This window comes from Vanellus vanellus (assembly GCF_965231255.1).
Source record: "Vanellus vanellus genome assembly, chromosome: 2".
NCBI lineage: Eukaryota > Metazoa > Chordata > Aves > Charadriiformes > Charadriidae > Vanellus > Vanellus vanellus.
Genome location: NC_138906.1, coordinates 60,540,783 through 60,558,595, shown reverse-complemented (window position 1 = coordinate 60,558,595; position 17,813 = coordinate 60,540,783). Strand labels below are relative to the sequence as shown.

Below are 17,813 nucleotides of genomic sequence, written 5' to 3'. Positions count from 1 at the left end.
CCCCCCCCTCCCCCCCCCCCAGTCTTCTTTTCTCTAGACTAAAAAGACCCAAGTCCCTCAGCCTTTCCTCAGAAGAGAGTTGTTCCAATCCCCTCATCATTTTCATAGCCCTTTGCTGCACCCTCTCCAGCAGTTCCCTGTCCTTCTTGAACTGGGGAGCCCAGAACTGGACACAAATGTCAAGGCATATTATAGCTCACTTCCAACTGCCCTTGGCAAACGCACACGCATATGTACTTATATCCATGCACGCAAGAAGCGATGTGCGGATGCCTACCCCTGCAAATGGAAAACAGCACCTCTTTTTTCACACACCAGCAAGCTCCTAGGGATAACCTTTCACAAATAAACAACCTGCTCTGCTCCGAGAGGGATTTTATAAAGAACAGAGATTACAATGGGCTTAATCACGATTAAACACTGATCTGGCTCAATCTACTCAAAAGCAGACAAAAGATAAATAAAAACGTCCAGCAGATGCATTTCATACTGGAAATTCTGGAACTTCAATTGACGTCATACTTTTTATGTTCAGATAATATCTGGAGGAAACAGAACACTGGATCAAGAAAACAAAAGCAAATTTCTAGTTAAAATTCTCCGTGCTCTGTGTAGAAAGGAGAAGGCTACAGCAGGGAATGCACAGCGCAGCTCAGCATTTTACAAACTCGTTTTTGACTGTAGCCGAAATTGCACTATTAGAGCGACGCAACTAGAAAGAAACAAGCCGTCCCTTTTGTCCTCATCTCCTGGGTCCTACCCTGTAAAATTGGGCAACGTTAGTCATTGCGTTTCCCCTCAGACAAAAGCTGTTTCTGATCAATGACAGACAGGTTAATTTTCTTTTACTAAAATAATGCCACCTCCTCAGCGTCATCCCAGTTGCGGTGCATTGATTCCTCAGGCACAGTATGAAAATTCTGCACGACGGGAAGAGGTTGCATCTAGCGAACATCTCTCAAATACAGACATCTGGTCCTTCCTACAGGTGAGGAAACCCAGGAAACAAATACCACATCATGGGAGACAACTCCACCCATCAGTACTGCTGAGGGAGGTGGAAAAAGTCAAAAAGTGAGCACGGATCCCAGGGATTGCTTGTGTACAGTGCTAAACTTCCCGTTTTATTCAACAGGATAAAGATGTTGTCTTCGAGGAAAGAGAAATAACTCCTCAGGGTGGGGGGGAGGGGACAGAATCTATCTGGAGGAGAAGGCTGATCGGAGTTTTCTCATTCTGTCATCCCAACTCTTCATGTCCACACCAGCAGAACTGCGCAGTGGATGACCATGTAACGTTTGGCCAGCAGACAGAAGGGATCCCTTCCTATACTTAGATGGATAGAAGCTACGTCGCTGCCTCTCCTGGTGCCTAGCTAATATATCCTGTGCTTCACAGCTACAGGATCTCCACTTCTGAACACCAGGTAAAAAACTCAATCCCTTTTGATTTGTGACCTCCAAAATTTCTCCAATAAAGGTGAAAATTCCCATACAGACAATGTAAGCCTACTGATAATTACTTTGTTCTACTCTCTTTTCACTGACCTCTTGGACATAGCTCACAGTGCATAAATGTGACATCACTGGCACAGACAGACCTTGATAGCGAAACCTAGGTTACTTATCCTGATTTTTAAGCTGCAAGTTATCAACTTCAAGAACATCATCCCTGAACAAAATCACAATTCTCACCCCAACTCCTACCGTGCTTCAGCTCACCCCGCCTATCTCTCACGCCGCTCTAGACAGATCACTTCCCACTTCGTGCAGAACAAGCATCACTTTGCAGACGAACACCACACTTTCACAAACTGCTGAATCAAGGTTACGCGATTTGCATTTCCCAGACGAGAAGCCAACAAACTGCTCTGCCTTTGGAGTCAAGTGGACAGTCCTTTCTCATCCCCAGTAACAGCGGATGCACTTGCCTATTAATACACAAATAGGAAACTAATGGGTTACTGTTGCTTGTTCCCAAAGCAGGCTTACCTTATAAAAAGCTGCCAGGGGGTTACTAAATATAGCGTTGTTCTACAGATAATTTAACTTTCCTCAATAACCCATCTCTGAAGGAGAAATGCATTCAAGAGCCTGTGTTAACACCTGAAAGGCGGGGGGGGGGGAGGGGGGGGAACATTTGACAGAATGCAAAGAATGTTTTTATTTTTCTTACAATATGGAGGACTGTTCCTGCACATCCTACTGGCATCAGGCACCAATGAGAACAATCCTTTTGGCACACTTGTTGCCTGTTGAAAAGGACTTAAATGCTAAACCAGCAACCAGTGTGAAATGTCACCTGCCTAGGCAGTTCAATCTGCTAATTACTTAAACAGATTTATTTTTAAACTATAAAAACAGCACGTTCCTCAGGAGAATTATTTTTCCCCTTCCCCAAATAAATACGATTAACGCTTGCCAAGTAGAGTTCTTCATCTGCAGTTAAGGACTTCCCAAAAACTAAACTGAGTAAAGCGCTCAAAAAACCCCATGTTGGGGCAAGAGTGTCCCTGGGGGTCTCTCCCAGAGCTGCGCTTCTGGAACAGGAAGAGATGCTTCACGCGGGACGCAGCGCCAACAAACCTGCATGCTTGAGATACTTCTTTCGAATGCCTCAGTGGCCTTGAACCCTTGCGGGGACGAGGCTGTCACGACCGCAAGCCCTCCCTTGGCAGCTCGCCCTCTGCGGTCGTTACCACCCCCGGCAAACGGCAGCCGCACTTCTGAAGCAAAGGCACGCCAGCAACGCGATCCCGCGGCAGCCGGGGGCAATGCTCAGTGAGGGGGCAGGGAGAAGCAAACAGACCGATTTGAAGGTTCAAGGTAAGGCAAAATGCAGGTAAGCACGCGCTTGGTTTTAAGCCGCCAGTGAGACCGCTCACGTGGAGTATGTGCTGGAACGGGTCTGATGGGCTACGGCCAAAACAAACACAAACAAGCCCGTCTCTGACCCAGAATTTCCTCCAGGTAAAGACTCTTGTCCTTCTTACGTGACCTGGTCTTGTTTCACTGAGATAAATTATCGTTTTTCCGTTCTTAACGACAGCAAGCATGGTGCTGGGGTCCAGCTCCCCAAGCAGCACCCCGCTTCTGCAGCGCTTACAGGCGCCTGTGGTACCCCAGAGGAGCAAACCAGCCGATGAGCAGCATCCAAGAGTCAGACAAGCTTGTCTCCAGCCAGGACGAGCTGTAATCAAACCCAGCCGATCACCCCTTCTGTCTTGGCAACCCCAGGCGTAAATGCAGTCACGTGCGGTCGATCTTTGGCTTAAAGCGTCGTTTCGGCCAAATTCACCAAAACGTTAGGCTTTAGGAAATTAAACAAATAGAGTCTTTGCATGACACAAAGCTTCTCACGGTGTGATCAGTTTATTTTCAAGGTGGCAAAACCACTTAAAGGTAATAAAGTATCTAAGACAGTCAGAATGGCATCAAACCCTTTTTGCTGTAAGCAATCGGTAAATAACTGGTGCGCGGCCTTTGAAGCACAGCAGCGCTCCTCTACACGAGGGCAAAGCTTTCTGCGACATACCCACAGGGGGTTGCCACCTTCTCAAGACCCCAACGGTTCAAGTAGGTTCTCCCAGCCTGCTCCTTCATATGCCTCGCCTCCCAGACCATCAGCCCCTTTCAAAAAGGTGACGGTAAACTGTGTTTTGCAGTGCCAGGTGATTTTCTGGTACCGTCTCAAGGCCCCGATTCTCAAGAGACTCACTACACATGCGCTAAACTTCACTGTGATTTGATTTACAGGAGCTAGCCTGCAGCACAAATGCTAGCGCGTGCCCTTAAGTCTTTTCGGGGGGCCCTGCCATTCACCAGCATGCTTCTACTCGCTCTGAGTTTCCGTGCAAGTATCAAAAACACCACTTTCGAAGCTGGGCATTGAATATTAGAAATAATAAGGTGACAAAAATTCAAAGCCATCTGTGACAGACTAGAAAGCATCCTATAGGAAAAACACTTTTAGGTTATAATGTCCATAGCTATCTTGAAGGAAACTTCCCTTCAAAAAAACAGAAAAATCCATCTTGCAGCGAACATTAAAATATTAGGATTTAATAATATTCTGTATTGCTGCAATATGATGCAGATAAATAGTGATTTATAACACAAAACTCAGCACGTGTTCTCAAAACCTGACTCTGCAAGCAGGCAGAACAAGGGATTTTGTTCTAGTCTACTTTTTTTTCCTCTCCTGTATTTAAAAAATAACATCGGCGTGTTTCTTTGAACTTACATAATTCCACCCTGTTATTTTCCAGAGGGCTAAACTGGCCTTTTAAATTCTTTAAGCTTGGCATTGTATGAAAGCAGATATCAAATATTCAGAGAGCTCAATTTAGAAAGATCTTTTTTCTGAGGCTGAGCCTTTCTGAAGAGCTTCCTGCAGAGCTCCAGACAATGCCTCAAACAGCCATTCCCACCAGCCTGAGGTCACTCGCCCCTGCCAAGCCGTGTTTTAGGAGGCTTCGGGCCAAAGGGAGTTGCAGGCCGGATAGAAAGGTGAGAAGTGTACAGGATGTGAGGTGCCAGAGAAGCCCGACTGCTGCGAACGACAACGATTTGCGAATATTAACCTGCTTTGCACAATGAGTGGTTGAGAACCGTGTCTTCTCCGCGTGCAGAAAACTACAGTACCACCTGCCCAGTCCTCTGTCGCTGCCTTTTAACAAAACCCACCTCTTTGGGTCAAAATCTGAGTTCACCAAAACCAATGGAGAGACGCCCCTCCTGAATTAACAGCGCTGTACATAGGACCTCTGTGAAACGTATCTCCAGTCAGTGGCAGAGCACAAGGCTGAAGCACCCGCTGCTGCTGCATTTCATTTTACCCAGTATTTTCTAGAGAACCCAGCAGGTGTAGCCATGGCCATGTGGGCTGCGGGACCTTCTCCTTCACACAGGCAGGATGCGCTCGAGGCAGGAGAAGGTTTCCTACTCCTCCTTCCTCCCCAAGCCTTGCCAGGTCACTCACGGGTACAGAAGGGCTGCTTGGGTCAGCACCAGCTCAATGCCTGCCATAAGGCAGCAGTTTTCCCAGCAAGGCTCTGAATCCAGTTGTTTTCTTGGAATCCTACCAAGTCTCTCATATTTCCATGCTGGTCCCTTGGTCTCCCAGATGAAGGAAGTGGTACAGAAAGTGAAGGGAACCCACCAGTCTCAGCGGGGGCACTGGGAGTCCGGTCCTACCCTCCAGCCCAGCAAAATCATAAACCAGTAAGAAATACAACATTTGGTTCTTCACGCAGAAGGAAACGATCTATAGGCTACTGCTGTGTTTGCAACACACTTGGCTGAAGAGCAACACCGGGCTCTATTGTTTACAAACCCTCCAGCCTTCTGTGGCTACTGGTTTTGCTGGGGCTTTGCAGGTGGGATCTCAGACTACCGCGGCACCAGCACCTTGGCTAAGCCAACAGGAGGCCTTGGACGCTAGACCAGGGGGATGCGCCCCCTGAACAGGACCACACTGCTTGTACGCTGGAAGCCATCAACTCCACACAGCTCTTCCTCTCTGCCCCTCACACAGCTGAATGCAGGCTGTTTGCAAACCCTGCCATCCCTAGGACAGTTGATGGATGGCACATCCCTTAGCTCCCTGGAAGCAAAGCAGCCAGGAGAAGAGCTCGGGCTAACGTGCACCATATACTCGGCTAGTGATGTTAGGGCTGATGTTGAGTAGCTAGCTGCTTTGATCCTCTCATCACCAAATTAAACTGCATTTCTTCCTGCCATTCTCCTCAGCTGGATGCTCAAAAGGGGCCTCTCAGATGCTCTTTCTGCTTCAGACATTCATCGTTGTCAGTTCAAATCACTTGTTTATCCTAGCCATTAGCAAGGAACTAATTTCAGGAAAGCTAATGTGGGGCAAACTAGAGGCACTGCTTACCCCGAGCCCATTGTAAAATCAGAAAATACCAAAAGCATGCGGTCAGCTTGGACAAAACATCGCCCCTCTGACTTCATGTGCTGTGTAGCTAGAGAGATTTCCTGGTTTATGCTGCATGATTTTCCATAAAGTTAGGAAGCCCAACTAACACATAGGACTTTAAGAGTGCTGTCATAACACATGCATTATGATGGTTCTATTAGATATATTTTAAATACCTTTTCCAGTGCTTCTTTATCGACCAGCTCCTGCACAGCCAAAAGCTTGATGCTGTAAGAAATAGCAGAGAAAAAAACAGTGAATCACTCCAGTGCAGTCATTACAGAAACACAAGTAAGAGCAGAACTGAAGGTCTCTTTATCTTCTCACTTCACAAATAAATGTCTTTAGGGGTACAGATACACAGAGTGCTCAGGATATAATAAACTAAAGCAAGAGAGAACCAGTGTTACTCTGTTTGCTTTGATTTAGCTGTCCCAAACAGATTTTCTGGTTTCCGACTTACAAGCGTATCAGAATTCACCTTACAGAGAAACTGCATTAATCATTACATTTTTAATACCCTAAATTAACACTGAAGGATCTTCTGAATGATGAGCACAGAGAAAGACTCTAAATATTTCTTTTGGTTTTAGTCAGCTTTGTTCTTCAGTATCAACAGGTGTCTATGAGTCCTACGACAGTCACTCCCAGGGATTTAAAATATTATATATGAGAGACAGTAACTAAGACTCAAGAGCTCAAGAAATTTGAGGGAGATATGAGGGAAATGTGCATAAGTGCTTGAAAGCAGGGTGGAGACATAATCAATAATTATCATTATTGTAATGCCATTTACTAACCAAAACCAAGTTTCTTCACCAACTGATTCTTTTCTAAGTTTACCTCTAGGGGCTACATCCTGCACACCGAGTTTTGTTCAGTTCAATATGACTATGAGAATTACTTAAGCAGGATTTTGCTCTGTAAGACAGGTAAAATCACAGCCAAATCAAGATATACAAGAGAACCTTGTACAACACCTATATTTTCATAATTAGTTTAATGAGTAATTATAAATTATCCATTCTCCTTCAACTTCAGTTACTTGTACATGTCCCCACGTGGCGCAAAAGGCCAATCCCTTCCATGCTAAGGAATTTCAAAAGAAGACCTTGTTGCATCCCCACCAAGCTGCAGGACTCTCAGGACAGGTAGGAAACTGGAAAATGTTCACTGTAGGAACAGTGACCTTCCATTTATGGACACAAATTGTGAGGGACCAGCTGTATCAGCTGAGTGTTCACAAGTCCATGAGGCCTAATGGGATTCATCCTGGACTTCTGAAGGAGCTGGCAGATGTTATGGCAGGACCGCTCTCAATCATCTACCAAAGGCCTTGTGAGTCTGGGGAGGTCCTCACTGACTGGAAGCTAGCCAACCTTATTCCAATTTACAAGAAGGGCATGAGGGAAGACCCAGGGAACTACAGACCTGTTAGTCCAACCGCAGCTCCTAAAAAAACTATGGAGACGATTATACTGAACACTATTAAAAGACATTTAAATATAATGCAATAATCAGGCACGGTCAACATGGGTTCACAAAGGGAAAGTCCTGTTCAACTAATTTAATATCCTTCTAAATAAGGTGACCTGCCTAGTGGATGAAGGGAAAGCGGTGGATGTTGTTTTTTCTGGATTTTAGTAAGGCTTTTGATACTGTGTCTCACAACACCCTTCTAGACAAGTTAGCCAACTGTGAGATAAGCAGGTACACGGTGCGCTGGGTGAAGAACCGGCTGGACAGCAGGGCTGAAAGGGTTGTAGTGAATGGGGCTACATCTGGTTGGTGACCAGTCACCAGCGGTGTTCCTCAGGGTTCAATTCTAGGGCCAGTTCTGTTCAATGTATTTATCAATGATTTGGATGCAGGAGTTAAATGCACCATTAGTAAGTTTGTTAATGATATCAAACTGGGAGGTGCTGTTTACTTTCTTGAGGGACAAGAGGCCTTGCAGAGGCATCTAGATAGACTGGAACATTGGGCAATCAACAATGGTATGAAATTTAAGAAGAACAAATGCCAGATTCTGCACCTGGGACAGAGTAACACTGGGTCCAACTCTAGGAGGAGCGGCTGGAGAGCAGCCCTGCAGAAAGGGGTCTGGGGGTGCTGGTTGACAGGAGACTGGACAGGAGTCAGCAGCATGCCCTGGCAGCCAAGAGAGCAAACCGCATCCTGTGCCTCAAACACAGCATCACCAACCAGTCAAAAAAGGTGATTATCCCATTCAGCATTGGTGCAGCCTCACCTTGAGTATTGTGTGCAGTGCTGGGCCCCACAATTTAAGAAGGATGTGAAGGTCCTTGAATGCATCCAGAGGAGGGCAACAAAGCTGGTGAAAGGGCTGGCAGGCATGTCCTCTGAGGAGTGGCTGAGGACATGGCATTTGTGTAGTTTGGACAGAAGGAGGCTAAGGGGTGACCTCACTGCTCTCAATGGCTTCCTGAGGGGGGAAGTGGAGAGGGAGGTGCTGATCTCCTCCCTGGCACCCAGTGATAGGACACATGGGAACAGTTCAATGCTGCGCCAGGAAAAGTTTAGACTGGACATTAGGAAGCATTTCTTTACTGAGAGGGTGGTCAAACCTTGGAACAGGTTTCCTAGACAGGTGGTTGATGCCCCATGCTTGTCAGTGTTTAAGAGGCATTCGGACAATGCCCTTAACAACGTGCTTTAACTTGGTCAGCCTCGAATTGGTCAGGCAGTTGGACTAGATGATCATTGTAGGTCCCTTCCAACTGAAATCCATTCTATTCTATTCTATTCTATTCTGAAACCTACTGGCAAAGCATTGGCAGCAGGTTGAGGGAGGTGATCCTTCCCCTCTACCCAGCACTAGTGAGGCCACACCTGGAGTGCTGGGTCCAGTTCTGGGCTCCCCAGGTCAAGAGAGAGACGGACGTATTGGAGAGAGTTCAGAAAAAGGCCACTAACATGATTAAGGGACTGGACCATCTCACATAAAGAGGAAAGGCTGAGAGCTGAGACTGTTCAGCCTGGAGAAAAGAAGGCTTGGAGGGATCTTTTCAGTGGTGCCCAGTGACAGGACTAGAGGTGGTGGGCACACACGGAAACACAGGAGGTTCCCTCTGAACATCGGGAAACACTTTTTTACTGTGAGCGTGACCAAGCACTAACACAGGTTGCTCAGGGAGGTTGGGGAGTCTCCATCCTTGGAGATATTCAAAAGCCATCCGGAGGTGGCCCTGCTTAAGCAAGGGGGTTAGACCAGATGACCTCCAGAGGTCCCTTCCAACGTCAATCCTTCTGTGACCCTGTGAAAGCAGATGAAACTCTAGAGATGCCCAGACCATTACCAATTACACCTATTTAAAATTAAGAGCACAGCAGGGAGGGCCTAGTGTCATTTCCCCATTCTCTTCAGTCTTTGCAGATTTTAAAATCCATTCGACGCCAAACTCAACCCCTCAGTTTTTTCTAGGCAATACAAAACGACACTGGCTTTTTCATAGACGGAGCCCACCAGACTAGATAAGTCTAATTACCGGATTAGGTTAAAAACATGCAGAAGGCACCCTTCCCTGAAGGGGTGGAGAAGCACCTTGGGCATGCTCCTCATCCCCGGGCACTTGCCATCAACGATCCACAGCAGCTGCCTTGGCCAGAAAGCACAAGGAATCAACATCACAATCACTTACTGAACCAGGCATCTACTTTAGGACAGCACGGTTACGATTCAGCCCACCTAAACTTTAGCTTTGGTACCTAATAGAAGCTAGTGTTTAGATTCGCTATATGGTCAATGAAAGGGGATCTCACCTTCCCAGGGCAGCTCAGCCCACCTATACTGGCATCTTTCCCTACGTCCTCCCACAAGGGCAGAAGCTGCTGTCACACTATGCTTGTAGAAAGCTGGCAGCCTTTTTACCCATTAACTAGTCTAGTATTGCAACTCCAACTGCTCACTCTCCTTACCCAGCCTTAAAACCAGTCACTTAATATATTACCCTTGGACTCCAGAGGGTAATTTCCTTTACCCAGGGATACAAAAACATCTGGGTGGCAGTGGAAGAATCAAGTGATGCATATAAATATTGCTTAAATGACTTTCATGACTCTGTAGACAGACACAGCAAAGAGCCAGTATAGTTAAAAGCTCATATTCAAGACTGTGCGAGTAGTTGACGTAGAAGTCTGCCAAAGGATATAATTTGCCATGTACTACAAGGAGTTTTATTAATTTTTCAAAACCTCAGAGCAATGTTGCATAATTCTTGAACGTCCATGGACATCTCATACATTAATTATGTACGTCCATCCTGTAACAGCACCTGGCAAAACACAGCTTTAGTCCTGTACTTCTACGGTGTTACAATGCTTTCCCCTACAAGTATTCACAGCCTAACCCCCTAAACACGAATGTGCTTTCATTTTAATGTACTTCCAGTTTTCAGATGTCTTCAAAGCATCATAAAAAGCCTATATGCAATGAATTACAAAATAGCCCCAGACCATATATTTCCAGTCTGCAGAAGCTATTATCACTAAGACGGAGAGGGTGGAGATGGTTCAGAAAACGACGAGATAATCAGGAAAAAGAAAAAGGTATTCCATTAAAGCCCAACCACTACAGTAGCAGGGGGGACATGATTTTATGTCACCGTTTGGTGAACACACTAGGCTGCACACAAGCAGTCAGCTCAACTGGAAGGTACGTAGGGGAAGCCAACACGAGGTATTTTATAACATAATTTTCCTTGTAATTCAGCCAGCAAGCAAAATAAAAATGGGATGGGCACTGAGCAAAGAAGACACCTCCATTTAAAAAACACCGCGGTGTTGCGTCCAACCCAGAATTTCAGAAGGACCCTAGTTTGATGCATCTTGGAGAACAAAGTCCATTAACATAGTCAGGAGCAACGCAGCCACGATCAAGCCCTGTCTCTGAATTCAGGCATCGCCTTTCAGTTTTGGATGCCTCGCCTCTGTTGCACTGCACTTTGGAAAAACCCAGGATGGGTGAGGGGGAGGCAGTCTAACACGCATGCGGAGGCATCCAGGATGCTCACAGCCACCGCTGGGCTGCTGCAAAGATTGCTTCAAGTCCGAGTGTAGGAGGTAAAATCTAACACCTTGCCGTTCCCTTCTGCAAGCTGTACAACAATGTAGGTTTTGTTATGCAAATTACTTTTGTCTTTTTCCTTTTGAAGCCAGAGACTTTTTGATCACTTAATCATCAAAAGGTAGAATTTATCAATCAAAGCTGCTGATGCTTCTACCAATTGACCAAGTTATTTCTAGAATGTTAATTGTGGACTATCTGACACTCAATAGCTGCAGAAGACAGACGGTAGACTGCCCCAAACGCAAGCACTGTGTTCATTAGAGATCATCATCTTACTGTACAAACCTACCCTCCTCCCCACTTACCCCAGTGAAGCCCCACAAGAACTCCTTCAACTGGTATGCTTTTTTTTAAAACAAAGTATACCGAGTTACACAGAAGCAAGTAATAAAACAGGGAGCAGGAATCTTTTTAATTTTCTCTCATTATATTTACAGGGTTGCTGTACTCTTGTTCAGAGGTGAAGAACCCATGCAAAATGTTCGCATCCCGCGGAGATACTGCATATGCAGGGTGAGAAGCAAACCCAAATTCAGTGTTGTTACATGATTTGCAACAACAGCAGTTTGACTCTTGGTGAGAAAAATACTTTACAGAGACCAATGTTTGCCCAGTACTTTTTTCTCCTCAGGTGACACCAGGTATTTTTCCTGGGTCAACAGGAATTAGCAAATGCAAATATCAGTCTTCATACAACCAGCTGTAAGACGCTTCTGTCCCTGAAGCACCACCACGGCTGCCCATTGGATTACAGTCCACTACCTGGAAAATTGCTCTTGATAGCCAGTTATTTGCTGCTATTTCTTACGGGATTTCCAAGCAACGTTTGTATGTGCTACTTTGTGCAATGTCAGCTTGGAAATGCACCTTCTTTCAAGGCGGCTGCTTTGGGGGGTTCAATACTTTGGGAAAAAATAAAAAAAAAAAAAACACACCAAAACCACAAACCCTTCAGGCTGTTTATTTAAGTACTGCATCAGTAAACACTGAAAGCAGCTCCTAACTATGTATGCTGTCTGTAGCTTACGTGTTCACCAGGCATTTCTGAGCAGATGGGAATACAGCTACTCAGTAACTGAGAGAGAGGAAAAGATCTCTAATAAAACGGAAACGCAAAGAGAGTTACCAAAAGCCAATGCTGAAGCCTTAGGTATCACTGTCTACAATACCCCACTTATGTAATCCTTCTATATACCACGGTGTCACTTCTTTCATCCTCACCTGTGGTATGTGAACACTCACTCATAAATAAAGTTGTAGAAAAACATATTTTCTGAAGAGACCTTTTGGTTACTGGCACACCTGCTCTAATCTACCAGCTTTAAAATATACCGGTAATAAATCTGTACTGCAAGTAACTATATCGACTTCATGAAAATGGCCCCGGTTGTATCTGAAACCATATTAAGAATACTGACTCAATTACTTATATGATCTATTTAAACAAAGCTACTGAAATTAATATCCTGGCATGCCAGGCACACTCAAAATACTTGAAAACATGCAGTGATGAGGATGAAGGACTCTCCTCCAGCAGCAGAAATATGCAAACATGATGTGCTGTCAAGGAAACACATGACTCCCTCTTTTTTTGGCCATGGGTGACGCATGGCATTCTCCTCTGAGGGAATTCCTTTTGGTTTCCAGATGAGTCACGGTGCTGAGTGAACGCCTATAGCTACAGCACATTTCTACTCCTCAGGGTAGCGTTGCCATCCTTTCCCCAAAGTCTTCTTACTTAAAAACACGTAGCATTGGGTTCCTCTCTCTAATCCCACATACCCAGGAATAACTTAAGGCTTTTTAGCAACCTTTTGCAATACTGCAAACTTGCCGATAGGTCCCTTGCTGGTTGGTACATTCCTATTCCCGGTGAGCCATTATCACATTTCATTTGCATTGAGCTTCACTTCCCAGCTGGAGTTCACGTGGCGTACAGAATCCCATCTGCTTTTCCAATAGGGGATGTCAGGGCCTTCCTAAGAACTACTGCAGGGTCACCTACCTGCAAACCAGCGAACCTATGGCTCTGCAGCAAGGCAGATGGGACAGACAGAAACCGGCCACGCCAGGCAGATCCAAGATCCATCCATGCAGAATGCATCTGAGGGTCTTCACCTCAGGAAGAGAAGTTGCTCCCCTCAAAACCAGCCTGAAGGGTGCTCTAGGATAGGGGTAGAGAGGATTTAGGATTACAGCCAGTTTCTGCACCATCCTTGCGCAGTACTGGACTTGCAGCCACTATGGGCACATGTCACTTGGCTGTCACTATCAAGGGAGAAGGTCTCCAGAGCGGAGCCCTGCATCAACAAGCAGAGCGACCTGCGTCTGCCAAGCTGGCCCTTGGGTGGAGCTGAGGTTCTCATTCAGTGCAGAACCTGGTAATTTGGGGAAGAAGGGAAAGAGGAGGAAAATGTGAAGTGTTAAGTTGGGTGACCAGAGAGTCAGCGAAGCGTTTAAGCAAACGCTTGGCCTCTCCACGATGTCCTGCAGAAGTGGCCAGCTGCTGTTAGAGCAGAGAGACCCCAGCTGGAAGCTGGCACTCTTGGCACCCACCCTCAGCCCTCCGCACCTTGTTAGCCAGCAAACAGCTGGAGCACGGTGGGTCTCCAGGCATGCACAGCTGGATTTACAACCGCTTTGCTTCTCCTTCCCAGAAGCCAGCCTCCTTCCTCAGCCTGGAAGAGCAGAGCTCCCCGGGGAAGCCAGCGCTGCCCACCTCCTGCCTGCGGACCAGTACGGCGTGTGGCTCAGAGCCAGTCTTCACTAACCCGTGTTTGCCACCCAGCAGCAACGCGAACTGAGTATTGGTCTCAATTCGCTTCGCAAGCTCAGACATCTTTGCCTGGGGCCTGAATTTTTCCAAAAACCTCATGCTTTTTATTAGTCAGTGCATAAGCCTGACTAAAGTTAACAACATGAAAAAATGTCATTTGACTTCTCTTAAGTTTCTGGCTCCTTCTCCAGCATACAGCTGTACTGAATCACGCTTCAGCTAGACCCACAGACATTATTATAAATAGCCTGTGCAAAACCCACTCAACCCCAAAACATTATTTTGAGTATCATTAAATCCTCCTCCCTCCCTTTTGGTCCCTAAACTTTCCCCCTTTGCTCTTGAGATAAGATCCCATACCCATGTTATGGCCCACAGTGAAGTTTTATGGACGACTTGCATATCCAAGAGTACAGCATGGTTGCATGTAACAGCAACTCACGTTGGGGTTAATTAACACAAAAGAAGAGGACAAGACCCCTTGGGTCATCAAATTTGTATGCTAAAATTGTATTTGCCTATCTACACAAACTGACCTCACTCATAAATCACTTTTGCACTACAAGATGAACATGAATCATGAGAGTTGGAAGAAAAAAACAAAAAACAAAAAACAAAAAAAATGCAGCTGAGCTGTGCTAATGACCCTTGATACCTGGGAGGGAGTCCTCCCCATCATTCCACCCACTCTCCCCACGCCTGACCTCCGTCCCCAGCCCCATGGGCACGCTCCGTTTCACCACCATCCACATCGCAGCCTGCAGCCCCCGTTTTTCCTTTGGCGTTGGCCAGGTGACGGGCTGAGTAACCGATAAGGATGGGGGAAGCGGCCGTCACGGGCCCGTGCTCACTGCGAGGGCTGTGGCGCGTCCCCGCTGCAGCCCGCTGTCGACAGTCTGACGTTAAGGGCTGCGATTAACTGTTTTCTAATTGTTTTAAGTGCAGGCAAAAGCTTAGGCACCAAGCACGTGCTGCTTTGGGAAGGACATGGAGGGTGGGGAAAGATAACAGCCAAAAAGTGACAAATACAGAAAAACATATATCTTGCTGCTTAAGCAAATGGGGAGGGGGTATTTAGGGTAGGGGGTTTTGTGGGGTTTTTTTTGGTTTTTTTTTTTTTTTGGTTTAAATATAGAGCTGCTGCTGCTATTTGGAGTTGTCCCTTCCTGCTAATGTCTAATGAGATCCAAGGCTCAGTTTCTTGACTCTTCCCGGCCCCGTGATGATTACCTTGCACAGAGGCAGGTGAAAGAACGGCGGGCTCCCACCTGCAGCACTTCCAACTATGCTTAACAGGGTGAGATGACTAAGGAACAAATCTCAGAGCACCAACTCGAGCTCCAGCCCTGGGGAGTTGCAAAGCGATCTGTGCTGCCCACAACAACCGGGACAACTGGTGACCTAAATGGGGTGCCTCTACAGCGAAGGATTAACCTTTAACACATTCATCAATGCATGCACTGTGAAAAACCATCTAATTTTTGCTGGTATATCCCATTTACAAAGTTTTCTTTCCCCCCAAGATCCTGTTCACTCAAATCCCAGTAAAAACAAAAGCAGACGGAATTAAAAAAAAAAAAGCATGCTTAATGACTTCAGGCTCATAAACTTCCTCCGTCTACCCCTACAAAGTCTGACAAGGAAACAAAATCGGTTTCTCCTTTTCCACTAAAAGCATCTGCGTCTTCTCAATCAGTCCTTAAATGGAAGGGAAAATCGTGTCCGCCGCCACATCTTAACGGCTGCTGGAAGCCACCGGAGAGCTTATGAAGTAAGCTGACAGGCTTGGATGGGAATACCATGCCATATTGCTTTGGGACTCGCTGCCAGCTAATGACACAACAGAATGATTTGGTAGATTCTCCGGAAAACTATATCTACAGTAAGTAGAAATTAGGATAAAATCAGGGAGCTGCATTTCCTTTAAAATATATCTATTTATATTTACTTTATATATAGCTATATTATAGCATTGTATGCATTTATATACATACATTATATATATACATATATAATATATTAAATAGATGTTCTAACTTTTTTATATTATTTTATGTATCTATAAAAAACAATAGATATATGTACATTTATTTAGGGCTACTTTTAGGCAGTTTCCTAGTTTGGATGAAAGCAGCTGTTCTTCGATGTCTAGCCATCATTGATTGGCCTGCAGAACGGCTTGAAACCAAAGAGCAGATGAAGGCTCCGCAGCTGGGAAGGGAACCAGGACTAAATGGAAGGAGCAGAGAAGTTGAAATCCATCAAGCAAATGGGCGGTGTAGCGCAGACCGGACAAACACCGTTCCCCTGATGTTTGCATTCGCGGATCCCATTACATTATGTGAGTGATTGAAGTATTTGTCACGGGGAGAAAGGAAACTGTAATGGAACTAAAAGGGGGGAAAATGACTTATGGATGGTTACTACTAAGAGTTGAACAGGGAAAACTGCAGCATTGCCCCAGCCAACAGGCAGGAGGCAAATGAAACAGTTCACTCCTTTCTTTTTCAAATTCAGCGGTTCCCTGGGGCCAGGGGTGCTCTCGCAATCCTCTCTCACGCATACGTTCCTCTCCTTGCCATTCTCTTTCCTACCTCTGCGGCAAAGGCATCTTTTTGCAGGTTCTACGAACTTTGCATCGAGGGTCTGGCTTATGTTCAACTGATGCTGTGGTTTCAGCACGGCTGTGTCATTCCAGGAACAGAGCGATGATTCATAAACCCTGGACTCTGTGTATTCCCAATGCATGAGTGCAAAAAGCCTTCTTCCCAGCATTCTGGAAGGGAGTAAGAAGTGCTCACCAGATGACCCAAACCACAACTGCCAGCAGAAAGCATGAATGTCTACATATAGCGAAAAGCCTTCTTGACCTCCTCCTTGGGAATACCCCATTCCAAGCTCTTTCCAAAGGAATAAAATCCATGCTACCATGGATATGGACATTTCCTACATCAGTAAGCAGAGCAGGTCATGCACAGAGAAGTTAAGAGAAGAGCTGCTCAAAACTCCCGGCCTCTCTGTGACTCTGAAGAAAGATCATTCTTTTCTTGTCCATCTACCCAGAAAAGGTGTCTCACTGATGCTCAACAGGACACTTCTGCAAATTCTGGAGGTTTCTATCAGAGAGAGGATTAAAAGCAGCTGGGAAGCATCCTATTTATCTCCTCCTCCACATAGAGGACCATGTCTCAGGTCTAATTCTTTCCTTTTTAAGGTAAGGGGGAAGGAGACCAGACATCGTCTACTCATTTCCACTTGCATAAAGTCTCCCTTCCTGAAGATTCCCTCAAACGTTTAAACCAGAGGAAGTGCTGAAGGAGCATCCTTTTGGGTGCATGCAGCATGTGTGTACACATAAATACTCTCCCTTCATTCATTATTATGTTCATGCAGATTTGCTATCCCATCTTAATTTGGGGTGCAGAGTACTGAAGACACAAGCCCAGAGCCAACTGCGCTTTCTAGAAACGCTTTGTTTGCTAAGTTATAGGCCATTCTGTGGCCTTTTCTTTTGCTGTCCTCTTATTCTTCTTTCCTATCCTCCTCCAGCTCTCTCTCTGCAAACTGGTGCTATGCCAAGAGAGTGGCAGCAGTTAGAAAAGTAAGCATCATGGAAGACTTCCAAGGTCCTCAGAAGAAATGCTGGTTATTAAGGGCTGAGATGCATTGCACTTGATTGAACAGAACCAAAGCTGATTCCTGAGAGGCAAAGGTTAATTAGACAAATGGCTCAAAAGGATCAATCTGTTCTAACTCATTATTTGTCGAATTTTTTAAAAAAAATTTAAAAGAGAGTTTAAAATAGACTAGGCAGCTGAAAATAACCCCCAAATTCCCAAACGCATGAGATAAAACCACAGAAAGCCCGAGACTGCCAGTAACATAACGATTACAGAGTAGTAGCCTAATGAATAAACAACAAGCAAATCAAATACCTATATTAAATTATATTGAGTGCAGCAATCTTGTCTGCATGTATCTACTAAGGGGGACCAAGTACAGAGAGCGGCA

General features: G+C 45.6%; 1 protein-coding gene across 1 annotated transcript in view; it reads right to left on the bottom strand.

Annotated features, from left to right (window-relative positions):
* EEPD1 (endonuclease/exonuclease/phosphatase family domain containing 1) overlaps positions 1-17,813 on the bottom strand; it is a 68,655-nt gene that overhangs the window by 24,224 nt on the left and 26,618 nt on the right. Inside the window, exon 2 of the mRNA XM_082479894.1 lies at positions 6,114-6,165. Within this exon, the coding sequence (XP_082336020.1) occupies positions 6,114-6,165 (52 nt within the window). The remainder of the gene's footprint in view (positions 1-6,113; positions 6,166-17,813) is intronic.